The following is a 26971-nucleotide window of genomic DNA, read 5'->3' on the forward strand; positions in this document are numbered from 1 at the left end:
GTTAACCATAAATCCATCATTATGTACTAGAAACACATTAAATGTGGATTGCCAAAAATTTTTATTATTAATATTTTATTCTCAGTTCTTTTAAATCTCTGCCCATAACACCACTGAGAATAAGTAGAATACAAAGCTTTTCCAGCCCACTTCAAAAGAGAAGCTAAAAAGAGAAAAGAAAAAGCATACCCTTTTCTAGTTATAAATTCTTGTCCAAGTTTTTATTTTATAGTACAGTGAATCAGGCATAGATGATTGAGCAATGAAAGTCCAACAGATTCTGAAAAAAGTAGGCTTCCCCCAAAGTCACAGCCTCCTGTACAATATTGTGAACCTCTGTCCATAGTTCTTCAAGCACTCTGTCTACCACATCTAATCCCTTGAATCTATCGGTCATCTCCAGTGTAAAATTATAAGGGATTAAATTTAGGTCAGTCTAGTGTTTTTCCCTATCTTCACTTTAAGCCTGAATTTTGCAATAGGCAGCTCATGATCTGAGCCACAGTCAACTCCCAGTCTTATTTTTGCTGACTGTACAGTTTCTCCATCTTCGGCTGCAAAGAATATAATCAATCTGATTTTGGTATTGACTGTCTTGTGATGTCCATGCATAAGGTCATCTTTTGGGTTGTTGGGAATGGGTGTTTCCTATAACTAGTGTGTTCTCTTGACAAAACTGAGCCTTTGCCCTGCTTCATTTTGTACTCCAAGGCCAAACTTTCCTGTTAATCCGGGTATCTCTTGACGTCCTACTTTTGCATTCCAATCTTCTAGGATGAAAAGACTTCTTTTTTTGATGTTAGTTCTAGAAGGTGTTATAGGTCTTCATAGGTCAACTTCAGCTTCTTTGCATCAGTGGTTGGGTGCACAGACTTGGATTACTGTGATGTTGGTTTGCCTTGGAAATAAACTGAGATCATTCTGGCATTTTTGAGGTTGCACCTGAGTACTGCATTTTGGACTCTTGTTGACTATGAGGGCTACTCCATTTGTTCTAAGGGATTCTTACCCAACAGTAGTAGATATAATGGTCACTTGAATTAAATTCACCCATTCCCTTTCACTTTAGCTCACTTTTTCCTAAGATGTTAATGTTCAATCTTGCCATTTCCTGCTTTACCACGTCCAGGAACAATAAGGACCTAACAGAAGCAGATGAAATTTAAAAGAGATGACAAGAATACAGAGAACTATTTTTAAAAGGTCTAAATGACCCAGATAACCACGAAGGCATGCTCACTCACCTAGAACTGGACATCCTGGAGTGTGAAGTCAAATGAGCCTTAAGAAGCATTACCACGAACAAAGCTAGTGGAGGTGATGAATTCCAGCTGAGCTAATTAAAACCCTAAAAGATGATGCTGTTAAAGTGTTGCACTCAATAAGTCAGCAAACTTGGAAAACTCAGCAGTGGCCACAGTACTGGAAAAGGTCAATTTTTCTTCCAATCCCAAAGGGCAATGCCAAAGAATGTTCAAACTACAGTACAATTGCACTCATTTCACATGGTAGTAAGGTTATGCTCAAAAACCTTCAAGCTGGGCTTCATCAATACATGAATTGAGAACTTCTAGATGTAAAAGTTGAGTTTCAAAGAGGCAGAGTAACCAGAGATCAAACTGCCAACATTCATTGCATCAAGGAGAAAGCAAGGGAGCTCCAGAAGGTCCACTGCTGCTTCACTGACTACACTAAAGCCTTTGACTGTGTGGATCACAAAAAACTGTGGAACATTTTTAGAGATGGGAGTTCCAGACCACCTTACCTGTCTCCTGAGAAACCTGTATGCAGGTCAAGACATAGCAGAATCAGACATGGGACAAACTGGTTCAAAATTGGGAAAGGCATACAATAAGGCTATATATTGTTACCCTGCGTATTTAACTTATACGTAGAGTTCAGTTCAGTCACTCAGTTGTGTCCAACTCTTTGCAACCCCATGAACTGCAGCACACCAGGCTTCCCTGTCCATCAACTCCCGGAGCCTGCTCAAACTCATATCCTTCAAGTGTATGTAGAGTACATCATGCGAAATACTAGGCTGGATGACTCAGAAGCTGGAATAAAGACTGCCAAAAGAAATATCAACCTCAAATATGATGATGATACCATTCTAATGGCAAAAGTGAAGAGGAACTAAAGAGCCTCTTGATGAGAGTTAAAGAGTGAAAAAGCTGGCTTGAAACTCAACATGAAAAAAAAAAAAAGAAAGAAAAAAACTAAGATGGTATCCAGTCACACCCTTTTATGGCAAACAGAAGGGGAAAAAGTGGAAGCAGTGACAAATTTTGTTTCTTGGGCTCCAAAATCAGTGCAGATTGTGGCTGCAGCCATGAAATTAAAAGATGCTCACTCCTTGGAAGGAAAGTTATGACCAACCTAGACAACATATTAAAAAGCAGAGACATCACTTTGCCAACAAAGGTCCCTATAGTCAAAGCTATGGTTTTTCCAGTAATCACATATGGATGAGACAGTTGGACCATAAAGAATACTGAGCATCAAAGAATTGGTGCTTTCAAATTGTGTTGTATAAGACTCTTGATAGTCCCTGCTGCTGCTGCTACTAAATCGCTTCAGTCGTGTCCGACTCTGTGCGACCCCATAGACGGCAGCCCACCAGGCTCCCCTGTCCCTGGGATTCTCCAGGCAAGAACACTGGAGTGGGTTGCCATTTCCTTCTCCAACTGATAGTCCTTGAACTGCAACAAGATCAAACCAATCAATTCTAAAGGAAATCAACCCTGAATATTCACTGGAAAGACTGATGCTAAAGCTGAAGCTCCAATAGTGTGGCCATTTGATGAGAAGAGCCAACTCACTGGAAAAGATCCTGATGCTGGGAAAGACTGAAGACAAAAGGAGAATAGGGCGGCAGAGGATGAGATGGTTAGATAGCATCACTCACTCGAAGGACATGACTTTGAGCACACTCCAGGGGACAGTGGAAGACCTGGTGTGCTGCAGTCATGGAGTCGCAAAGAGCTGGACATGACTTAGTGACTCAACAGCCAGGGTGGAATACTGCCATAATACACAGAGCAAACTTTTTAATGTGTGAAAAAACATGGTCGAAATATAAGTCTACACTGAACATATGTGGAAAAGATATTTAATTAAAATAGAAAAGTAGGCCAGAGTACAGTTTTAAGGGTAACTGCTTCTTTATACAGTATAGGTAATCTAGAAGGGTCTTAGGGTTAAACATTTTCATAAAGCAATAAAACATTAAAAAATAAACCAAGAAAAGAGCTTGAAGTTATGTTTTACAAAAAAAGCAACAGTATGTCAGAGTTTAATGTCCATACATTTGTGGAATTCAACAACACTGTGATGAGAGCCAGTCACAGCACAGACTTACAGCTTTCACAGGGAGAAGATAAAGTTATGTTAGACATATCTATAGCATCACTGTAGTACAAAAAGTTCTTGTTCTACATACAAAAGCATTTTTTTTTTTTCCTGTAAGAATAATTTCCTGGGGGGGGAAATGAGTCCATGAAGTATTTCAGAAACCCATATGTTTTGAGTTTTCCAAAAACATTATCTTAAAATCCAGTGCCTTAAAGTGCTTTCATGTGGAAATCATGATGGAAGGCACAGAATAGTTTCACGTCCCTACTACGAAATTTTCAAAAAAGCATAAATTTTGCAGTTTGCAAATTCAAGATATCTTGTAAGCTGCTCCTTCCAAGAACATTGTCATTCCAATAAAACCAGCTGCTAGCTCACTTAGTTTCAAGGACCTACAGAATAAAAGGGTTTCTTTCCTAGTAACTTTCATCATCTTTGTGGGAAAAATAATACCTATGCAAGTGATGCATTCCAAAATTATAAAACATGCAGAATATGTACAAACAGAAAGTTTTAAAAAATATTTGCTTCATATACATGTAAATCTACTTGGGTATAGCTGAAATTGAACAAATATAAAAATCTGCTTTCTAAAAAATGTTTTCAGAGAATCTGAGACAACTTAAAGCTGTACAAAGATTTCCTGGTAGAAATCTTCTCTTCATATAGAAGTTTATACCAACAGGAGTAATTCCAGCATCAGTCCACCACATAATTATTACACATTTGGTCTAATCAACAACGATCACCCTTAAAACTGTTCCATTTCTGAGAAATTAAGGTTTGTACTAATATCAAAAAGAATTCACAAAAACGGTGGCTTATTGTGTTTTTGGATCTCTTCAACAATCTTTATCAACTCATTTGGAACTGTAAAAAAAAAAAAAAACTATTTACAGAATTCAGTTTTAAATACATTTCACAACTTCTAAAGTTTTATGTTACAAGAACTCAGAGCTCATGGCTTAAGTCCAATTATCCATCTGCAGTCTCTTCAATTATCCTGTCTTTCCATGACTGCACCTTATCGTGTACAGTTCAAGATTGTATTCTTTCTTGACCAAAAGTAAACTCAAACTATATGTTCATTTCAATTAAACAGCTTCTTTATTAGTCTGAAGACGCGTCATAGCTTCTAATTTCTGTCTGTAGGCCTCTGCTTCCTGTTCTTTCTTTAGAAGTTGCTGTCGGTATTTCTGTGCTTCTCGATTAGCTTCATCCAGCTGTTTCTGAAGAGCTTCTCTCTCCTAATTAACAACAAAAAAAAGTTTTTTTTTTCATAACTGCACAAATACATTAACACATTCAAGCATATATCCTACAAATAAAGAAACTTGTAGTAGTTAAAAGTAGCCATCTACTGATATTTCTGAGACGTCTTGCCTTTTTAACCAATTCTCTTATAATTAAAGCCCTCATTTTGAGTTCCTCACTATGAGATAAAGATTAGTTTCTGACCTCAAGGAAATTATTTGCTAATTAGAAATAAAACTACCATGATGAACCCAAACTGGGTACCTGTATCTTTATACCAACTATAAAAACTAGTGAAAAACTTAAATAGGGAAATATGTAGCCATACCTCTTTACATCTTTATCTGTGAAGTTAAAAAGCTACTAATTATAAAAGAAATAGTATTCATTGAAAATCCATTATATATGTTGATTAACAAGGTGATTTCCAATAACAAGTCTCTAAGATAGATATTATGCCCATTTTACAGATGAGAAAAATGAAGCTCAGAGATGATGTAGCTTTCCCATAACACAATGAATCAAGTTTATGAGGTTCTACTATCACTGTTTAAAACTATCATTTTCTATGATAGCAAGCAAGATTCCTCACCTTCAAAATGAGGAGGGCTGGTCTAGATTAGCATTTCCTAAATTATACCAATTTACAAACCAGTAAAATATTCATTTCTCTACTGTGATGCATTATATATTGTAAAACATGTGTATTAAGTTCCTGAATAAATTGAGAGGTGACACACAAATCTGGTCCAATAAAAATGATATTCTTTCTCCTCCTCCTCATTCTGCCCTTATATAGTTGTCTAAGGGAAAACATTTCAACTCCTTTCCCATATCTCAGGTAAGGAGATGGACAAAAACTCAACTTGCACAGACCCAAGCTCAATCTCATCTCAGAAGCACAAGCCCTCTGAATGAGGTGGGGGCCAAGAGCAGAACTACTAGTCACAAAATGAGGCCAGGTTCCCACTGGACAAGACACTTAACCAGAGAGAAATACAGGTAAAGGCAAGGGGTTGGTAGCTTGCTGGGAAAGAGGACACTACGAGGGTCTCTTCCACTTTCTCCTTTACCCATGTCCATTGGGAACACCAAAAGATTCCCTTCCCTTCACTATTCACATGGTCCATAAGGAGGAACATGTATAATAGTCCTGCCTTCCTGCGATCCCACTGCCTTCCCTACACTGGGAATGAAGCTAGATCCAACATTAGTTTTTCCCATGAGTCCACCAAAAGTTGGAGTGATTGATTACACATGTAGTCTCCAAATTGTCCAATTACATAAAATGTACAGTAGAAGAAAGGTGTGCCCATCATCTCCAAGTTAAGAAATGCCTAAGCCCTACCCTGCTACTCTTTTCTCCTTACTACAGGCAAGATGCCAACCTCATATAAGCAATGGACACCAGTCTCTGTCACTGAACTGCCGGACTTTAGAAAGGGTGCAAGCTAGACCACCTTGCTCTATAGGAAAACACACAGCTGTACATTTAAATGTTTTACAATTTTACCTGTCCTAATAAGATCCTTTGCCAGTCAAAGTTTTGAATATAGATAAAAACTTGCCCTGATTTGGTAGGAAATATTAGAAAAGATAAACTTCAAGGGATCTTATAAAATTAGCTATTTATTCACATTTAGAGCAAGAGATTCACAATTATTTCAGTTTATGAAACCAATAAGGAAGATATTTATCTTACACTACAACTTCATGCCCAACAATATATTATTATTACATTAGGCAATAGAATAATCGAACAAAGGCTTTGAATTTGCTTTTTTATTTCCAAATGAGATTCTCAAATTCTGCTTCAACTATTAGCAATTATCTTTTAACAGTTTTATATGTGATTTTTTAATATTCAAATTTATTTTACTTTACCTATTATAAAGCAAAAAAAATCATAATAGTGATTTATCTTCTACCATACCTCAGTGTAACTTTTAGAAGATAATAATAATAGCAAGTTACTGAGCATTTACCATATGCTGACCATTGTTAGTCCTTCACATGCATTCTCATTTGAACCTTACAACAATTTGATAATGTAGGTGCTATCATTTTCCCCTTCTTACTGATGGGGAAGCCAAGCCTTGAAAGGTTAAATAACTTGACCAATCACACTCAGAAAATTATCATTCAAACCTAAATTTGATTCCAGACTCATATTCTTAACCATTAAATATTTTTTTAAAAAAGAAACTGATGCAGGGTGTGTGAGCTGTCTGCTTGTGTGTAAATATCCTCTAACTGCCATTGGCCAGACACAATCCTATTTTTATAAATAAAGTTTTACAGAAATACAGCCATACCCACTCATTACCAAACTGTCTGTGGCTGCTTTTCCACTATGAAGGCTGAACAGAAGGCAAAACACACCCTTTGGAATGTTTAGCAGCATCCCCAGCCTCTATCCACTAAATGTCAGTGACATTTCCCTCATTGTGACAACCTGAAATGTATCCAGATATTGCCAAATATCCCCTGGGGTCAAAATTGCTCCAGTTAAGAACCACTGATTTAGAGAAACTTTTGAGGTTTTTGGCCAAGCAATCACTTAGAAAGGAATATAAAAGTATATCCCGAAGACAACTCTACTGGTCATCTATGAAAATAAAATCCAAAGAACTACTTCATGTACTCTAAGGAAATGGTTTAATGAAAACATTGGAGGTCTCTCTTCATTCTGTATCCCCTGACCCCCTCTACCATCTCTGCTCACTCTATGCTTCAAGGTTTCTCTGCAGTAGCTCTAAGATTATGCAACTTTGGCCTGAACATTTCTGGTGATGGCAAATAAGATTTCTATTACCAGATAATTCTAATTACAAAAATTGAGCTGAAACTCTAACTTCCTTAAGTTCTTTATATCAAGGTAAAATTCCATCTCCCTGAAGTGCTGTCTCCTTGGTTATAGTTAATTTATATATCTCAGTTCATACTTCCTTGTTATTTTTAATTATTCTCCCTGGTTTCTGAAAGACTGTAGGTGGAATCAGGGTGAACTTTGAAGAAAACAGCAACTCTACCTGGTTGTTAGGTAAATAAAAGGTACAGGCTGCATATTCACTGTTTTAAAAATGACATAAATCAACTCTACTCCAATTAAAAGAAATGCTAAATTGAGTCAGTTTATGTTCAATAAAAATTCAAGTAATTTAAAAGTGTTTTATTAGATAGTTAAAGCAAAGTACATGACAAAATCTTTTTTATTTTATATGTCAGGAAAAAAAAATCAACTGATTTATCTGTAAAAGATATTAAAGATTATTAAATAATAAGTATACTGACATCATTCAATGAAATAAATGGTTAATTTCTCAGAATTTTAGTGTATTACTCTAAATTTTGAAGAAATAAAACAACACACCCTCAATAATTAAACATTACTAAACATCTGGTTAAACCATGAATTAAATTCTTCTTAACTCAGTAATACCTACTTTGAGATTGTGGCCACTAGTCTTACATGTAAATGAATTTGGGCAAGAATATTTTCTAACTGTCCTCAGTTAGAATTATGTTTCCTTTAGGTGACATTTTTAAAAATCCTCTTTTTTCTATAATAACAAGAACCTTAACAAAGAATTTCTAAATACTCACCGATGTTTACTATTCACATATATTAGATATTATGAATGTGAATATAACAATAGGCTGACTTTTTAAACTCTCATAAAACCCCCAAAATGCAGATATTGTTACCCTAAATTCAAATGTGGGAGAAAATAAAACAGAAGTGCAGAAAGGTAAGATAACTTGCCTCAAAGCTAATAAGAGGGACAAGAAGTGGGATTCAAATCCAGCTCATTTAATTTCAAATCCAAACTTCTTGTCTTTACATTGCAGTTGCTCTTTAAAAGTTATTCAAGAATGATCTTATTTTCATTTTGATATAGTTAATTATAAAATTTGGGGACCAATTCTATTTACAGTAATGTGAGAAAAAATCTATGAGGTAACTATGGTATAGTCACATTTACAAACTAGTTTACAATTTCAAACTAGATTGGCAGAGGTAAATATAGGTGACCCTATCAACAGTTAGTCTACATGTAATTACTTTAATGGACTCAACAGTGAAATAAGTGGTTATCTATGGCTTTTTCAAAAAAATAACTCAGTTGACAAACTCCAACATTCTTTAAGAGGATCTTCCAGCCCATATAGACATTTGCATTTCATTTGTGAAAGAAAAAAAATGTTTAGTCAATATATAGTGACATTCCCTTTAGTGACTGTGAGAATGATGTATGTAAATTTAATAGAAAATAAAGGATGAAGTGCAAAAACCAAAGACATTCCAATGTTACCATGATGAAAGACTGTTACAAACAGATTCTTCACTCATTCATTCATTCATTCAATATTTATTTATTGAAGGCTTGCTATATGAATAAGGCAAAAAAAATTAGACAAAAAAGTACTCATTCTATATCAAAACAATACTGTCAGTAATAAATATAAAAGACAAAAAAAAAAGCAGATGAAATTTATTTTGGATGACTGCAGCAAAGCACACCGGGTAAAAGACTCCTTACTTCTATCTCTGCAGACTCCACCCGGTTTTCAATTATTTCGATACATTGTCTTTTGGCTGGCGGTTCTTCACTTATAACAGTTTCTTCAGCAATGTCCGTTGCTGGTACTGTTAATACTAAAATGAAAAAATTTACTCATTACTTCATTTTCAGATAGGGTTAGAAGAATTAAAACTAGTCTTGATATTGTTGATGTAACTCATCTAAGATAAATATATTCCAAAACCAGTAATTTCATAACACTGATTTCCTTTTTATGAGAAATGTCCATATTTTTGTCAACTTCTTGGCTTTTTACTGAAAACTATCATTTAAAGTGCCTATTTTTTAAATTTCATAGACAATATATTCATTCATATGGCTCAAAATCAAAATAATATTTAGATAATTGCTTTTATTGGTTTCTTATGCATTGTTCTTGTGTTCATTCATGTAAAAACGAATATGAATTTGCAATTCTCTTTTTTCTCTTTCTTACACGAAAGTATCTGGTGTTTTCACTTCATGTATCTAGGTACCTTTCATCAATACTTACAGAGCTTTCTTTAATTTAGCTGCATTATATTCCACTATGTGGATACACTATTATGAACACTGTCTGTTCATAAGCTTTGCTCATCCATTGGGTTGTTGGACTTCGCCCCAATTTTTTGTATCTATTTATACAAATGCAAATATACTGAGAGGGAGAGGCTGTCCTTGCTTTGCATAACAGAGCAAGAACACAAAAATGAGTGTGCAAGCTTAAACTATGCAAAACAATCTTACTAATCATTGGGGAAAATACAACTGTCCCACAGCTTCTAACATCAAAACATTAAAAACTCTCCTACTGTCATTTATAAATGTAAACAAATGAAAAATAGTAAAACTATTATTAAAAACACTAGAAATATTGAGAATTAAAGTATTTCTTTTAACTCATATCATACTACATTTAAAAACTTACTCAAAAAGAACTGAGAACTTTACATTTGTTTCACTAGACTGTCTACATAGTCTATATAATCACATGCCATTTATAATTTTAAATTATGAAGGCTTTAAGTGTTTATATTAATATTCAGTCCCCTCACTGCTCTTCCTCCTCTTTCATCAATATAAATTTCAGATTCAGTTTGGCAAGTTCCAAAAAAAGACCTATTGGTTTTTATTATGGCCTAAATTGTGTCCCCCTCACAATTCAAATATTTAAGTCCTTCCTAATCCTCAGTACCTCAGAATGCATTTGGAGACAGGACCTTTAAAAAGGTTAAACAGGTAAAATTAGGTCATTTGAGTGGGTCCTAATACAGTATGACTGCTGTCCTTGTAAGAGGTTAGGCCGCAGACGGCATACACAGACGGAGGGATGACTCTGTAAGGACACAACAAGGAGGCAAGCACCTGTAGCCAAGGAGAAAGGCCTCAGAAGAAACCAACCCTGCCAGTACCTTGATCTTAGGCTTCCAGCCTTCGGTACTGTGAGCAGATAAATTTCTGTTAAGTCACCCAGACTGTGATAGTTTGTTATGGCAGTCCTAGTAAATTAATACAGCCTTTTCCCCCCCATCACATTACATTTATCAATTAGGTCAGGAAGAATTGAGAGCTTTATTACAGTAACTCATTTGATCCAAAAACATGAGTTTCTTTCCATTTGTTCATCAATGAGATTAGTCTGTGTGTGTAACATCAAGTTTTGGAAACAGTGTTGTATTTGCTTAAAACAAATACTCTGAAAGCTTCTTTTTTTAAAATATAAATTTATTTATTTTAATTGGAGTGAAAGCTTCTTCTTTTCTATATAGTTAGAATTAGTTCTTAAAGCTTGTGAAAGTACTTGGTCTTGATCCAAATCCTGGAGCACCTGCAGGAGAGAAAAGCCTCCCAGGCTCCACAGGTCAAGCGTTTCCTCCTCCACTGCTAAAGAAACAAAATCTTTCCTTGAGACCCAGTCTCTCTGCAAGGCCATACCTCCCTGCCACTCTCAATCAAACCTGGTTTAGGAGGACTTCTCCCTCCAGCCCTTCCCTTCCCCCACTTCCTTCATGGCCATGAAGAGGCTTAGTCTTTACAATCCTGAGTCATTTTCCAGAAGGTTATGTGTGCACATACTTTTCTTTTAGATCAGGGCGGGGATTGGGAAGTACTGGGTACAGGGTGATGCTTGCTCAGAGAGGAACTTTCTGCACCTTCTCTTTCTGCTTCCTTCAGCTTTCATGTCTAGTCTATCTTAACTCTGCTTGCAGCACTGCCCACTCAGACTGGGCCCTGTCTTGCTGGAAGTGTGTATTTATTGCTGACTTCTGAGCTCAACTCCTTTTCTTGATGCTCAACTATGGGTTTCCCTGAGGGTTCTCCTGCCCTGGCTTAGATTTAAAGACGTTTTTGGCTATCACTTAAAATATGGAATTTTGTGGTTTTCTCAGCCTTTTACTTTAATTAAAATGTACCTGGGGCTTATGTTTCATCCATTTTATTACTACTCTATTACTCAAAATGAAAAAAATGGGACAATTATCAACAAAGCTGCTAAAAGTTGCCACCGTGTCCAACTTCTTTTTAAGTAGCCTTTTCTCACATAGTGTTTTTACAAGCTCATACAATATCTGAATTGTATTAAATGGCCTAGGAAAGTACTGTCCTATACTGATATTGAAATATTTACTTAAGCTCGTTTTCCAATTAGAATATTTTGGGGAAGTTCCTCTTTCTACCTAATATACACTCAGAGAAAGCAAGCTAACTTTAATAGTAGCCTAAGTTGGACATGGCCTAGTGAGTGAACAACAAAGAAAATAAAATTAGGCAATTAAGTCTGTTGTAAAATGTTACAAAAACATAATTTAAGGCAAAAATAAATGTTTTGAAAAATATGACACAATTTCCTGAGAATTAAGAATAAATACCATTTATGTAAATGCCTTCCACCAACCTTGTTGTCCATCTGGCATGGTCACAATGATGGGCTGACCTATTCCACTTGTTGGAATGGAGTGCAAATTTCCAAGCTGAATTCCATCTGTAACTATTGTGATGACTTGCTGACCCCCTGAACTAACTACTTGCTGAATTGCACCATCCACAGATTCTGCAGTAACTACTTCCTCCGTAGCCACTACTGGAAAAAAAAAAAAAGTGAAAATCAATGAACATACATAGAAGCATGAAGAGAAGTTTGTTTCTGCTCTGCTGTTTTTGCTGTCGTTGCTTCTTTCTTATGAGTGTGCTACCCGCTCAGCTGTGTCCGACTCTTTGTGACCACATGGACTGTAGCCTGCTAGGCTCCTCTGTCCATGGGATTCTCCAGGCAAGAATACTGGCATGGGTTGCCATGCCCTCCTCCAGGGGTTCTTCCCAAACCAGTGATGGAACCCGGGTCTCCTGCGTGGCAGGCAGATTCTTCACAATCTGAGCCCCCAGGGAAACCATCTTTCTTATACAGGAAAGCTTACATGGTTTTTAAATTCAGTCTCTAGTGGTGCTGTAGATACCTATATAAACAGCTGATTGCAAGTTCCACAATTTACATTAAGGGAGTTTCAGCTATGTATGCATACATGTGTTTAAATAAACTGCCTTCATTTAGTTCTATGAGGTGCAAAATTTATAAGATCTCCTCAGGTCACAGATATGACAAAGTACTTATACCATCTTAATAAAATTCTAAAATCCAAAAAATAAAATATTGTATGTGGTGATACTCCATCTAAATTTACAAATGAGTTGATATACATTTCCCATCCAACAAAACATGGAGCTCTGTACTTCTCAAGCAGACAGAATAAACAGCATTCCTTTTTTGGATTGTGTGAGCAAGGGCTGCCTTTATAAGTGGCACACAGATCTGGTACTGCTGGATATCAAATAATACATTAACATTTACATAAATAAAATTCAAAACTCAGACAGGATTCTGGCAGCTGAAAACTGCAGCACTCCAGGTCTTGACTAGGTAAAGAAATTACCAAAATCCTTTCCCACAGGCAATTCTATACCCAACTACTGATCCCAAAAGATATACTCACAAACATTCATAGCAGCTTTACTCATATTAGTCAAAAACTTGAAACAAATCAGATATCCATCAAAAGTAGAATGCATAAACAAACTATGGTAGATTCACACACTGGAATACTACATAGCAATTAAAGTGACTAAATACAAAACATGGATAAATCTGGCAAAAAAGCATACTGGGTGGTGTAAATCAGACACAGTATACATAATGAGTACTTTCCATTTATGAACTGAGCAATGAGATTAGACAAGAGTATTTGCCTTGTGACAATTCATTAAACTATACATTAACGGATTTATATATATATATGTTACACATTTTTTAAAAAGGCATCAAAAGGAAAAATTACAGCAAATGGATTATAACACATTTAATTTTTTAAAATCCATTTATCCATAATATCTCATGAAAGAAGAGGGAAAGGGGGAAAGAACTACGATCTTCTTGATAAAAGAATGACATTAATTAACAAAAGAAGAAAAATTATCACTGTAACCCCCAGTGTAATAACTTATTTAAGAAAGCATCACCAATGGATGTTAAAAAAAAACAAAACAACGGTGAAATGTTTTTGAGAAACAAAATGTTCAAATGAATCTACAGAGTTCAAAGTCATAAAGAACAAGCAAGAGGGAGTTCCCTGGTGGTCCTGTGGCTAAGACTCCGTGCTTCCAACAAAGGGAGCTAGATCTGGTTAAGGAACTAAATCCCACGTGCCGCAACTAAGACCCTCCATAGCCAAATAAACAAATTTTTTAAGTACAAAAAAAAAGAAAAAAAAAAACAACACAAGCAATACAGTAGGACTATCCTAGTTTGGGATAGACAAAATAATTGAATACAGTGTGTGAACTCTGACTGGATCCCAGATGAAAACAAACCATTATAAAGGACATTTGGGGGCTGAGGAAACTTGAATATGAATCACATGTCAGATAGTATTACTCAATTAATGTTTATGTTTTTAGAAAATAGAATGGTGAATATGTAGGAGGTGTCCTTGTTCTTGGTAGATACATGCTGAAGAATTTAAGGATAAAGTGCTGTGATGCCTGTAACCTACTTTCAGATAATTGCAAAATAAAAGCATGTGTCTGTGTGTGAACATGCTGTGGTGGCAAGATGTTAACAGGTGTGAATACAGGTACAAGATATAAAGTTCACCCTTCAATTTTTCTATGAAAAAAAGTTTTAATATAACTAATACTGAAAAAGGAAATGACAAAAAAAAACTATTTCTAAATAATACGGTTCTCTGAAATGTGTTATTTGAGGTAACACTTTACCAAAAGTGTAATGAAATAAAATAATTCTCTCCTAAAGTCGTGCTACCCTTTAGATACCCATTTACTCTGAAACATGCTAAGCTGCTACCAACTTCCAGCAGAACAACATGGATATCAACAACCACAGAATTCACTGAATACAGATATGCCTTAATTAAACAAACTCCTTTTTTAAAACAAAAAAAGGCAAGATAGGTACTGGGACCCTAGTTTTCAAGGATGAACTCATGGCAAGAGATATGGCTGTAACTCTGCGACTCTGTTACTTAAACCACAGATGATATTCAAAACGCAAACAATCTTTATGTTTTCAGTTCTCTCATTTTTGTTTGTCTTAAACTATAGTTATACTTTATCACCAAGCACTTAAGAAAATTTCAGGAAGATAATTATAAAATGAAATGTAGGGCATAAAACAGTAATATATTCGATAGAATAACTACCGAGGTTTTCAAACACATTAACTATTGCTTTGATTTTTCTTTTAAATATCCATATGAAAAAGAAATGTTCACTCTGGATGAATGGTACCTGTAAGTAGCAAATATTTCTAAAACATAATGATACATAAGAAATTTCTGAGATCACACATAATCAAGACACAACTCGAACTTTCATCTTTGTATTCTTTGCAATGACTATCATTAAGATAACAGAGTTCCGGCCTTTCATCTAAAAAGCTTTCTTTTTAAGTTGTACTTTGGTGAAGAATTAAGAAAAAGTTATAAGGAAACCAATTATGTAAGAAAACAAAGTACCCCGTGATTAATCCTAAGAACAACCTAACAGTGAAGTGTTGAAACATATAAGAATAAAAGAGAAAACCTAAAAACTTTACAAAGAATGTCATTTAAAAAAACTATAAATCCACAGATATATCCAAATATAAAATCCCTAGAAAAAACAAAATAACTAATAAATATTCATTGCTAATTTAAAAGTCAAGCTGTAATATACAAAGAGAGGCTAGATAACCTGCAGCATCTTTTGAAAATATTTGAGACCTCTTGTTCAACATAACTTTTGAATTTTAATGCCATAAGATAAGGAAAAAACTGTCTTTGAGGTATTCTTAAAAGACTGAAAATTCTATGTATATAAACATTTCAACAATAAAATAGAAACTATGCTTACTGAAGAAAAGCGTAACATTTCAGAAGTATTATCGCCTGAATTCAAACCTGAAACTAAAAAAAAAGAAAAGGCAAAAGCAAAACAATATTATAAGCTCCACTAACTTATCCCTGAAAGCCAATTCACTATTAGGAGAAAGGAGGGAAACAACCACCAGACTCATTATACCTTTGGAAAAACCACTGTATTAACAATTAGTCAAAGTTGCACTAAAGACAAAAAGAAGGGTAGTCATAGATATTCATTTAGTCAAGGGATTATAAAGCTGTGCCACAAGAAAAAAAATAAGTCTAAGCAATGCAACATCAATATAAAACTGCAAACAAGAGCCATAAAATAGAGTTTTATGAGAGCTAATTTCAAAAGGACTAAAACTACACTGTATATGTAAGGCCTGCTGCTGCTACAGCTGTCACTTCAGTCGTGTCCGACTCTGTGCGACCCCATAGACGGGAGCCCAACAGGCTCCCCTGTCCCTGCGATTCTCCAGGCAAGAACACTGGAGTGGGTTGCCTACATCTAACAATTTTAACTTCCAATTTTATATCCAAATAAAGTGTAAGTGAAAGTCATTCAGTCGTGTCTGGCTCTTTGTGACCCTATGGACTCTGGAATTCTGCAGGCCAGAATACCAGAGTGGGTGGCCTTTCCCTTTTCCAGGGGATCTTCCCAACTCAGTAATTAAACCCAGGTCTCCCGCAATGCAAGCAGATTCTTTACCAGCTTAGCCACAAGGGAAGACAAAGAATACTGGAGTGGGCAGCCTATCCCTTTTCCAGCGGACCTTCTCAGACTAAGAATCGAACAAGGGTCTCCTGCATTACAGGTGGATTCTTTACCAACTGAGCTATGATCTAAATAACTCTCAACTCTATTCACTTCATATTATCTCTTTGCCAGATCTTAATCCATGCTACCATTATTTCTTCCCCAGGTGACTGCAATAGACTCCTAACTAAACTCCCTTTAGTTTCATGCACAGGAAAATATACTAAGAGAACATTTCAAATATGTATGTTTCAGGAAGATGTTTGCTTTTTCTAAAACTAGTGAAATGAGAGCATAAGAAAAAAATAAAGAAGCATATTTTAAGGAAACCTCTGCACAACTTTGGAGAAGGAAATGGCAATCCACTCCAGTACTCTTGCCTGGAAAATTCCATGGACTGAGGAACCTGGTAGGCTACAGTTCGTGGGGTCACAAAGAGTCGGACATGACTGAGCGACTTCACTTCACTCACTCTGCACAACTTTCCAGTCAAGTGAAATGGTCAATTGTGTCTAAACATACAGAACTCATACATTATTTTCTGATGGTAAATCTCTTACCTGGCTAGGTAACTACTATGACAAATCAAATACAGCAAAAGAACCTAAATGCTAACAAGAAAAAATGAACCAAAACTAGACTGCAAATCAGATTTATTTGGGATAAGAAGATGAAATATCAGACAAAAGAAAAATATAATTCTTAAAATTATCAAGCACTATGACGGTAACTTCCAGCAAATAGAAACCTTCTTAACTTAGAGGTGAGTTAACAGATGAAAAAGAAACGCATTCCCTCAGTTTAAATAGATGTCCACATTTAGTCCCCTGACAGAGTGTATATACATATACATTTTTTATAAAGAGGTAATATTTTCTTTAAATCAAAATTTTATCAAAGCTTACTAATCAGCACCTGCTAACATACAATTTAATAGGAGTAGCTATAATCTATAAAATTTTTCTGTTTGGGCAGAAATCAGTATACCAAGTAACAGTGTGTACAAATAAAGAAAAACTTATAAGAGGCCCATGAGTTACAGATAAATACACCTTACTGAATCTATAGACTATGACAGTGAATAATTACTGTTTTATATTTGAAGTGCTCAAAATGATAATATCCTTCTCATATCAATTTGAGACATATGATTTTGACAATCAATATCACATTTTTGTTTTAATTATACCCTAACTGAACCATAATTGAAAGAGACACGTGTACCCCAATGTTCATCACAGCACTGTTTATAATAGCCAGGACATGGAAGCAACCTAGATGTTCATCAGCAGACGAATGGATAAGAAAGCTGTGGTACATATACACAACGGAGTATTACTCAGCCACTAAGAAGAATACATTTGAATCAGTTCTAATGAGGTGGATGAAACTGGAGCTGATTATACAGAGTGAAGTAAGCCAGAAAGAAAAACACCAATACAGTATACTAACGTATATATATGGAATTTAGAAAGATGGTAACAATAACCCGGTATGTGAGACAGGAAAAGAGACACAGATGTATAGAACAGTCTTTTGGACTCTGTAGGAGAGGGCAAGGGTGGGATGATTTGGGAGAATGGCACTGAAACATGTATAATATCATATGTGAAACAAATTGCTAGTCCAGGTTCGATGCATGATACAGGGTGCTCGGGGCTGGTGCACTGGGATGACCCAGAGGGATGGTAAGGGGAGGGAGGTGGGAGGGACGTTTAGGACGGGGAACACATGTACACCCATGGCGGATTCATGTCAATGTATGGCAAAAACCACTACAATATTGTAAAGTAAATAAATAAATAAAACTGAAAAAAATAATATAAAGAGGGAAAAAAAATTATATCCTAATTACCTGAAGCTTGCTCCTTAATAAATCAATTCTTAAAAAGATTAAGCAGCAGTATCAGTGACTCAATTCAGTCGCTCAGTAATGTCCGACTCCTTGCGACCCCATGGACTGCAGCAAGCCTGGCCTCCCTGTCTATCACCAACTCCTGGAGTTTATTCAAACTCATGTCCACTGAGTTGGTGATGCCATCCAACCATCTCATCCTCTGCCATCCACTTCACCTCCCGCCTTCAATCCTTCCCAGCATCAGGGTCTTTTTAAACGAATCAGTTCTTTGCATCAGGTGGTCAAAGTATTGGAGTTTCAGCTTCACCATCAGTCCTTCCAATGAATATTCCAGACTGATTTCCTTTAGGATGGACTGGTTGGATCTCCTTGCAGTCCAAGAATACACAGAGGAACTATACAAAAAAGATCTTCACGACCCAGATAATCATGATGGTGTGATCACTCACCCAGAGCCAGACATCCTGGAATGCAAAGTCACGTGGGCCTTAGGAAGCATCACTGCGAACAAAGCTAGTAGAGGTGATGGAATTCCAGTTGATCTATTTCAAATCCTAAAAGATGATGCTGTGAAAGAGCTGCACTCAATATGCCAGCAAATCTGGAAAACTCAGCAGTGGCCACAAAACTGGAAAAGGTCAGTTTTCATTCATTCCAATCCCAAAGAAAGGCAATGCCAAGAATGCTCAAACTATGGCATAACTGCACTCATTTCACACACTACTCAAGTAATGCTCAAAATTCTCCAAGCCAGGCTTCAACAGTACTTGAACCATGAAATTACAGATGCCCACGCTGGATTTAGAAAAGGCAAAGGAACCAGAGATCAAATTGCCAACATCTGTTGGATCATTGAAAAAGCAAAAGCTCCAGAATAACATCTACTTCTGCTTTATTGACTATGCCAAAGCCTTTGACTGTGTGGATCACAACAAACTGTAGAAAATTCTGAAAGAGATGGGAATATCAGACCACCTGACCTGCCTCTTGAGAAATCAGTAGGCCGATCAGGAAGCAAGTTAGAACTGGACATAGAACAACAGACTGGTTCCAGATCAGGAAAGGAGTACGTCAAGGCTGTCTATTCACCCTGCTTATTTAACTTATGCAGAGTACATCATGAGAAACACTGGGCTGGATGAAGCAATATCAATAACCTCAGATATGCAGATGAAACCACTCTTATGGCAGAAAGTGAAGAACTAAAGAGTCTCTTGATGAAAGTAAAAGAGGAGAGTGAAAAAGTTGGCTTAAAACTCAACATTCAGAAAACAAATATCTTGGCATCTGGTCCCATCACTTCATGGGAAATAGATGGGGAAACAGTGTCAGACTTTATTTTTGGGGGCTCCAAAGTCACTGCAGATGGTGACTGCAGCCATGAAATTAAAAGAAAATTGCTCCTTGAAAGAAAAGTTATGACCAATCTATACAGTGTATTAAAAAGCCGAGACATTACTTTACCAACAAAGGTCCATCTAGTCAAAGCTATGGTTTCTCCAGTAGTCATGTATGGATGTGAGAGTTGGACTATAAATAAAACTGAGCACCGAAGAACTGATGCTTTTGAACTGTGGTGTTGGACAAGACTCTTGAGAGTCCCTTGGGCCGCAAGGAGATCCAAGCAGTCCATCTTAAAGGAAATCAGTCCTGAATATTCAGCAGAAGGACTGATGCTGAAGCTGAAACTCCAATACTTTGGCCACCTGATGCAAAGAACTGACTCATTTGAAAAGATCCTGATGCTGGGAAAGATTGAAGGTGGGAGAAGAAGGGGACGACACAGGATGAGATGGCATCACTGACTCAATGAACATGAATTTGAGTAAACTCCGGGAGTCGGTGATAGACAGGGAAGCCTGGCGTGTTGCAGTCCATGGGGTTGCAAAGAGTCGGACACGACTGAACAACTGAACTGAACTGTTGTTCCATGTCCAGTTCTAACTGTTGCTTCCTGACCTGCATACAGATTTCTCAGGAGGCAGATCAGGTGGTCTGGTATTCTCGTCTCTTCAAGAATTTTCTAGTTTGTGGTGATCCACACAGTCAATGGCTTTGGTGTAGTCAATAAAGCAGATGTTTTTCTGGAACTCTCTTGCTTTTTCAATGATCCAACAGATGTTGGCAATTTGATTTCTCATTCCTCTGCCTTTTCTAAATCCAGCTTGAACATCTGGAAGTTCACAGTTCACATACTGTTGAAACCTGGCTTGGAGAATTTTGAGCATTACTTTGCTAGCATGTGAGATGAGTGCAATTGTGAAGTAGTTTGAGTATTCTTTGGTATTGCCTTTCTTTGGGATTGGAATGAAAACTGATCTTTTCCAGTCCTGTGGCCACTGGTGAGTTTTCCAGATTTGCTGGCATATTGAGTGCAGCACTTTCACAGCATCATCTTTTTGGATTTGAAGTAGGTCAAGTGGAATTCCATCACCTCCACTAGCTTTGATCGTAGTGATGTTTCCTAAGGCCCACTTGACTTTGTATTCCAGGATGTCTGGCTCTAAGTGAGTGATCACACCATCATGATTATCTGGGTCATGAAGACCTTTTTTATAGTTTTTTTGTATAGTTTTTCTTTCATTTTCTTATACCAAAGTAGCAGTATATTCAACTATTAAAGCTATTAAGAAAGCCATTCCTCTCTCCTACATCTTTTCCTTAGAAGAGATTCACCTATGCTCCCCATAAATAGTTGAATATTAAATTACACATAAAAATGAAATAAGATATATTATTCAAGCAAATCTTTGCTGTAGTACACTCACAATCTTTAGATAGTTTTTATATCCAACTTATTAGTAGTAAGAAATAGATCTTTTATGATTTGCGTCAAATTCTTACATTTTGGTGTGCCACCAGAGTCACTTTTGAGAACACATTAAAAATACAGATGTCAGGGCCTCACCCTAACCCTACTGAATCAGAATCCACTGGGAAGAACTGGGACAAATGGATTACTGAGAAGGTGACTCTGACTCACACGAAATTTAAGAAAGCTGCTCTTATGATATTATCATATTAATTCAAACTGCATAACTGAGAGGAGTTTAAATTAGTAGAAAACTTGAATCACAGAATATTTAAAGGAATACAGCTTTCTAATCATTGGGTACATAAATTAACAAGATCATTTCCAACTATCTCCAAGCAAAAATTCTACTAGTTTTAATAACAGAAAATGACAACTATTAATGTTTGAGTTGTCTGATATTTCTCCTGAATTATCCTATTCCAACATTATGAAGGATGTTTTACTTATATTTTCGATTTTTAAAAAAAATTTTTTAACCCCCCCACAGGGCACGTGGGATCTTAATTCCCCAACCAAGTATCAAACTCACGTCCCCTGCTTTAGAAGAGCAGAGTCTTAACCACTGGACCACCAGGGAAGTTCCTATAAAGGATGTTTTCAACAAGTATTTTGTAAACTGTGGATGCATACTTTTTGTTGTTGTTGTTTAGTCACCAAGTTATTTCCAACTCTTTTGCCACCCCATGGACCATAGCCCACCAGGCTCCTCTGTCCATGGGACTTGCCAGGCAAGAATACTGGAGTGGGTTGCCATTTCCTTCTCCAGTTGATCTTCCCATCCCAGAGATTGAACCCTCATATCCTGCTTGGCAGGCAAGTTCTTTACCACTGACCCCCCAGGGAAGCCCTGATACTTTTATTAGAGGCTAGAAATTTTTTCACTGATTTATTTCCAAAATGAGCTAATTTCATGTATCAAAAGACAGTTATATCCTCCCTTAAAAAGAAGTTAAAAATAAATAACTTAGCATTTTGTTTGATGTATCACTTTCTTATGAGTTTGCTGAGTGAGTAGTCCCTTATATTAACTCAGGATATAATAATAAAATATTTCTGAAACCTTGAAGCTGAAAACTAAGCCTCACGGTCAATGACAGTATATTAATTCAGATGACTATTGTGACAACAAAATGACATAATGCAAATAATGCAAGTAAAGCACTCAGCACAATGACAAGCTCATAGCAAGAACCCTATACATATGACCCATCAAAAGTGAAACTGTTAGTCACTTGGTTGTGTCTGACTCTTTGCAACCCTGTGGTCTGTAGCCCACCAGGCTCCTCTGTCTATGGGATTCTCCAGACAAGAATACTGGAGTGGGTAACCATTCCCTTCTCCAGGGGATCTTCCCAACCCAGGGATCAAACCCAGGTCTCCTGCATCACAGGAGGATGCCAAATTAAATTTATGACTTACATCAATTGTTTCATCATCTTTTTCTGGCCTCACCTGTACCAAGATAGAGCTGCTGCTGCTGCTAAGTCGTTTTCAGTCGTGTCCGACCCTGTGTGACCCCATAGACGGCAGCCCACCAGGCTCCCCCATCCCTGGGATTCTCCAGGCAAGAGCACTGGAGTGGGTTGCCATTTCCTTCTCCAATGCATGAAAGTGAAAAGTGAAAGTGAAGTCGCTCAGTCATGTCCGACTCTTAGTGACCCCATTGAATGCAGCCCACCAGGCTCCTCCATCCATGGGATTCTCCAGGCAAGAGTACTGGAGTGGGTTGCCATTGCCTTCTCCACTAGTAATTATTTAATATAACTATGAAAATCAGCATAGGCCTATGGACTCAGGAACTGAAACAAAAATTTTTTTAAAACCAATTTAATAAAAATGAACATTAGCACCAAACTCATCAGGGTATAATGAGACTTATCCAATTACTTTTTTGTACTTCTATTAGACAAAGAATTATGAAAATTATGCATGGAGACTAAAAATTTAATCAAACAAGTTAAATACTTAGAAAAACAAAGGTTTATGAGGAAAGAACAAAACTGGAACTATTTACATAAAAATACTAGTAAGGAAGTAATTTAGTAACAGACTCGAATCAAACATTGGCAATCCGAAGTTATATTTGCTTGTAACATCAAGAAGACGGAGGTATCATTGGGTTTCACGGTGAAAGCATTATACTAGACTGATTTCCTTTATGATGTTCCCATTCAACTAACATTAAGATTTGTTTTATACATCAAAGATGTTTCTAACATAATCATGAAAGAATGTTTTAAAGCCATAGTTCAAATGAAACAGCATGGTTTCCTAGACTACCATAAGCACCAATTTTCTATATATAGGACCATATATGCCAGCTAGCCTCCATTTCAAATGCAGTTCACTTGCTGCTACAGTCTGGTTATATTATCAGAAGACATGTTTACTGTACTACTTAGCACCAGTAAAAGGGAAGAATCTGAGCAGTACCAATTAGTGTACTGAGGGTTCTTATATTTTGTTCTTTAGCCATTTAAAAAGGGCAAAAAGGAAGACATTTATTTCAACAGACTGTTTCAACAGATATACCTCAGAAGTAGAAGCAGTGATAATTACAAATATTTATTCTTACCACAAACCAAATTATAACCTGAAGAAACTGCATAGAGGAAACAGTGTATTTAGTAGTCACAGACACACAACTTAGGAATAAGTCAGAACTTGAGCACAAACTTCCTTTCATCACTAAACAGCCTTGCTACTTTGTGCAAAACTATTCAACCTTCACAAAACCTCAATTTCATCATATATAAATGGAAGTATTAGTTAATTTCCCAGATCCTGAGATGTCCTTGAAAAATCATACAACATTTCTAAATTAGGATGAGTCTGACAACTGTTATCAATAGAAACTAGACAGCCAAGAGGCAGAGAAATAACTTGACTGAGCATGTGCAAACCAACCTGTGAGAAGATATTTCTTTATGTGATTACACACCTCAGCTGAGTTGTTTATACTGGTGTCAATGTACTCACCTGAACTTAAACTTAATTCAAACTCAAAATATCTTCAGGAAGATCCCAATATGATGTTGCAGTGAAATGAAAAATTATTCTGTTCACAGAAGATTGTAAGTCACATGCAATAAAAGTCAACTATTATTACCAATTCTCTCAGACTAGACCACACATAACATTTTCAAAGGTTGAAGAAAAGTTGTTATGACTAATTCATGGAGCCAAACGTCTAAATGCCAAAACTTCCAGCTGACTTTGAAGAAAGGATTCATTTACAGTGATATGTACTTTAATAAAGGCAAAAAAATTTACAAGTTTAATCAAACAGAACCCCTCCAATGAAATTCACTTTCTTTGATATGCTTTTGCAATTACAAAGGTTCTGAAGAGATCCTTTGGCATTGGTCATAAAAGCCACACGTCAATAGGATGACGCACAGAAGCTACCAATGTGAAAAGGGGATTCAGAGAAATCCTCACATCCCCAAACACAAAGGTTTAGGTTTAAACACTGATCACAATGCTAAAGAAGCTGGAGAATGAAGAAATGTTTACCATCACTAGTTGGGAGTGGAGGTGTGGGGAGAACGGAAGGGAGGAAGGTAGGGAGGGAGAGAGAGAGAGAGAAAGGAGAGAGATAGGTACTCCCTCCCTAAAAAATACATCCTCCAATCATCACCTTAAAGACACAAATCCAGTAATATCTACCTTTAATCTTTTTGGTGAAGATTAAATGAGATCGTAAATAAAATGTCTGCCACAGTGCAAAGCACACACCTAACTAAACTGAACTGAAAGCACATTCAGTAAACATGCAGTGAATTGTTGTTATTATTATTAGTCACATTTAAAAAAAATTAATTTAAATAATGAAAAACAATAAATTATTATTTATTTTCATAAGCACTGTCCAAATACAGTGGCTTAAACTACAGTAAGAAAAATAATTTTGTGGAGTTTTTTTTAATTCTTTAATTAAAAAAAAAAATTTCACTTACATAATTATAGCAAGAACTAGTTTGGTTAAGTAATGGGTTGGCCAAAAAATTCTTTTGGGTTTTTCCACAACACCCAAACGAACTTTTTGCCCCGTCGAATTTAATAAGGTAAACCTTATAATATAATATAAGGTAAACCTTATCTAAACTGGCTATGAATATTGTCTGTACTCATTTAACCCAGGTTACCCTGTAACGGTGGTTGTGGGTATGCTACTTCCTAATTTTGTCAGTCATTAAGATTTTATGTCATTCTAATAGAACTGCCAAAATTTTAAAGTTATGAGAAAGACAGCAAGTTCATATATATTTATCTACTTTTTACACAAAGTCACAGACTAGTAAAACAAAGCTAAACTGGGTAAGCAGATATGTTTCCCGTGAACCATACAAGTTTGTTTCTAATTTTAATTAACTTTAATTGATTGCCAAAATTTTATATCCTTTTAAAACCCAGATTTTCAGCTTCCCATGGAAAAAACAGAACCTGGCGACATGGGCCAAGCGTCTAATAAAATCAGCTGAGCTGGCAGCGTGCACCCTCACCCGGCCCGGCTCTTCTCGGATGGCCATAACTCAACCCTACCCTTTCACCTTTTAAATTTTCTTCCTGGCCTTTGTCAATATTTGAATCTCCAACTTCTGATGTACACATTTTGACTTATTTTTCTAACCTGGAGTTTCGGAAGAATTGGACAATGGAGCAGATGCTTCAGCTAAGGCAGCTAACGTAGCTAATACTGATGTAGAGGAGTTTCCAAACTGAACAGCAGACACACCCGTTTCATCTACAAGAAAGGAGAAAACAGGTTTGAATCTTTAAGGAATTTAATCTAGTGCATTTTTCTGACAAACTACTTTATTCAATTGTTAAATGAAGCTTAGATAGAATTAGTTTTGTGAAACAAGCTTGGATAGCATTCGCTTTTGAAAGGTCATATTGTAGTATGTTTTGCAATATCACCTTTCTATAGATTATTTTTCTCATAAAAGTTTGATTTTTGTCTATTATAAGAAAGAAAAAACCAAGGTGGCTAATATAATCTTACCCTTATTCTCCAACAGTCCTTTCTTAAAAGGATGTACACCTACTAAAGCATAAAATCCCAACAGCTATCCTACATGCATCTCAATACCTGTTGCCTTGGATGAATTTTCTGAAGATACCAGACCTGTTAGGTTCACCACCCCTCCAGGTCCAATGATAAACTGCGGCGTCGCAGCATGTATCGTCACAGTGTCGGGACTCTCTGGGTTTGTGTTGATTTGGTTCTGCATAGCAATCTAGGCGACAAATTACCAGAGCTGTTTTTCAGAACTACAGAACATACAGCACAGACTTTTAATATCACACAAACACAAATATAAAGGAACATTCTGTAATCTAAGAAGAATTATATAATACAAACGGAAAGCTTTGTTTATGGTCTATTGAAAGTACAGAAGTAAATCATAGGTATGGATTTATATCCTAATTTTCCTCATTAGATAAAGCAGCAAAAATCCCATGTGAGGAGCAATTAGTATCTGAGAGACTTTTACAGAACACAATTGAGGGAATTCCCTGGTGGGCCAATGCTTAGGACTCTGTGCTTTCAACGCTAAGGGTGTAGGTTCAACTCTTGGCTAGGGAACTAAGATCTTGCAAGCTGTGCAGAGGGGAAAGGAAAAAAAATAAAAAATATATATATGTATGTATGTATTACAACTGAAAGATATTCTGCTGCCCTGTAGTTACAGAAAACAAATTATTTAAATCAAAATTATGTTCTCTACTATGTTTGGCAATATATAACACTACCTATAGAAAGCACATCCTTCCCAATTGTTCTCCAGCCTCAATTCTAGGCCCCAAACTGCAGTCAGAAGAAAAAAAAATTGAAAGAAGCACAGCATGTGTTTATTTCCCTGAATATACAACGTATTTTAAGTAACTAGGTGAAGTTCAAAAGACTTATATGGTCTTATAGAAGAGTTCTACTGGGAAGAAGAACAA

General features: G+C 36.3%; 1 protein-coding gene across 6 annotated transcripts in view; it reads right to left on the reverse strand.

The window, feature by feature from the left end:
- Positions 1-3096: 3096 nt before the first annotated feature.
- GABPB1 (GA binding protein transcription factor subunit beta 1) overlaps positions 3097-26971 on the reverse strand; it is a 70359-nt gene continuing 46484 nt past the window's right edge. For 2 of the 6 annotated variants that reach the window (XM_040226496.1, XM_040226497.1), the window contains 5 exons: positions 26148-26259; positions 25650-25763; positions 12070-12255; positions 9153-9268; positions 3146-4601 (listed from right to left, as the gene is read on the reverse strand). In XM_040226496.1, coding sequence (XP_040082430.1) covers positions 4449-4601; positions 9153-9268; positions 12070-12255; positions 25650-25763; positions 26148-26259 — 681 coding nt within the window. In that variant the 3' untranslated portion in view covers positions 3146-4448. Of the gene's footprint in view, positions 4602-8965; positions 9269-12069; positions 12256-25649; positions 25764-26111; positions 26260-26971 lie in introns of those variants that run through there. The other 4 variants (XM_040226498.1, XM_040226495.1, XM_040226494.1 and 1 more) reach the window with 4 other exon arrangements.

Source organism: Oryx dammah, unplaced genomic scaffold, assembly GCF_014754425.2.
Source record: "Oryx dammah isolate SB20612 unplaced genomic scaffold, SCBI_Odam_1.1 HiC_scaffold_26, whole genome shotgun sequence".
NCBI lineage: Eukaryota > Metazoa > Chordata > Mammalia > Artiodactyla > Bovidae > Oryx > Oryx dammah.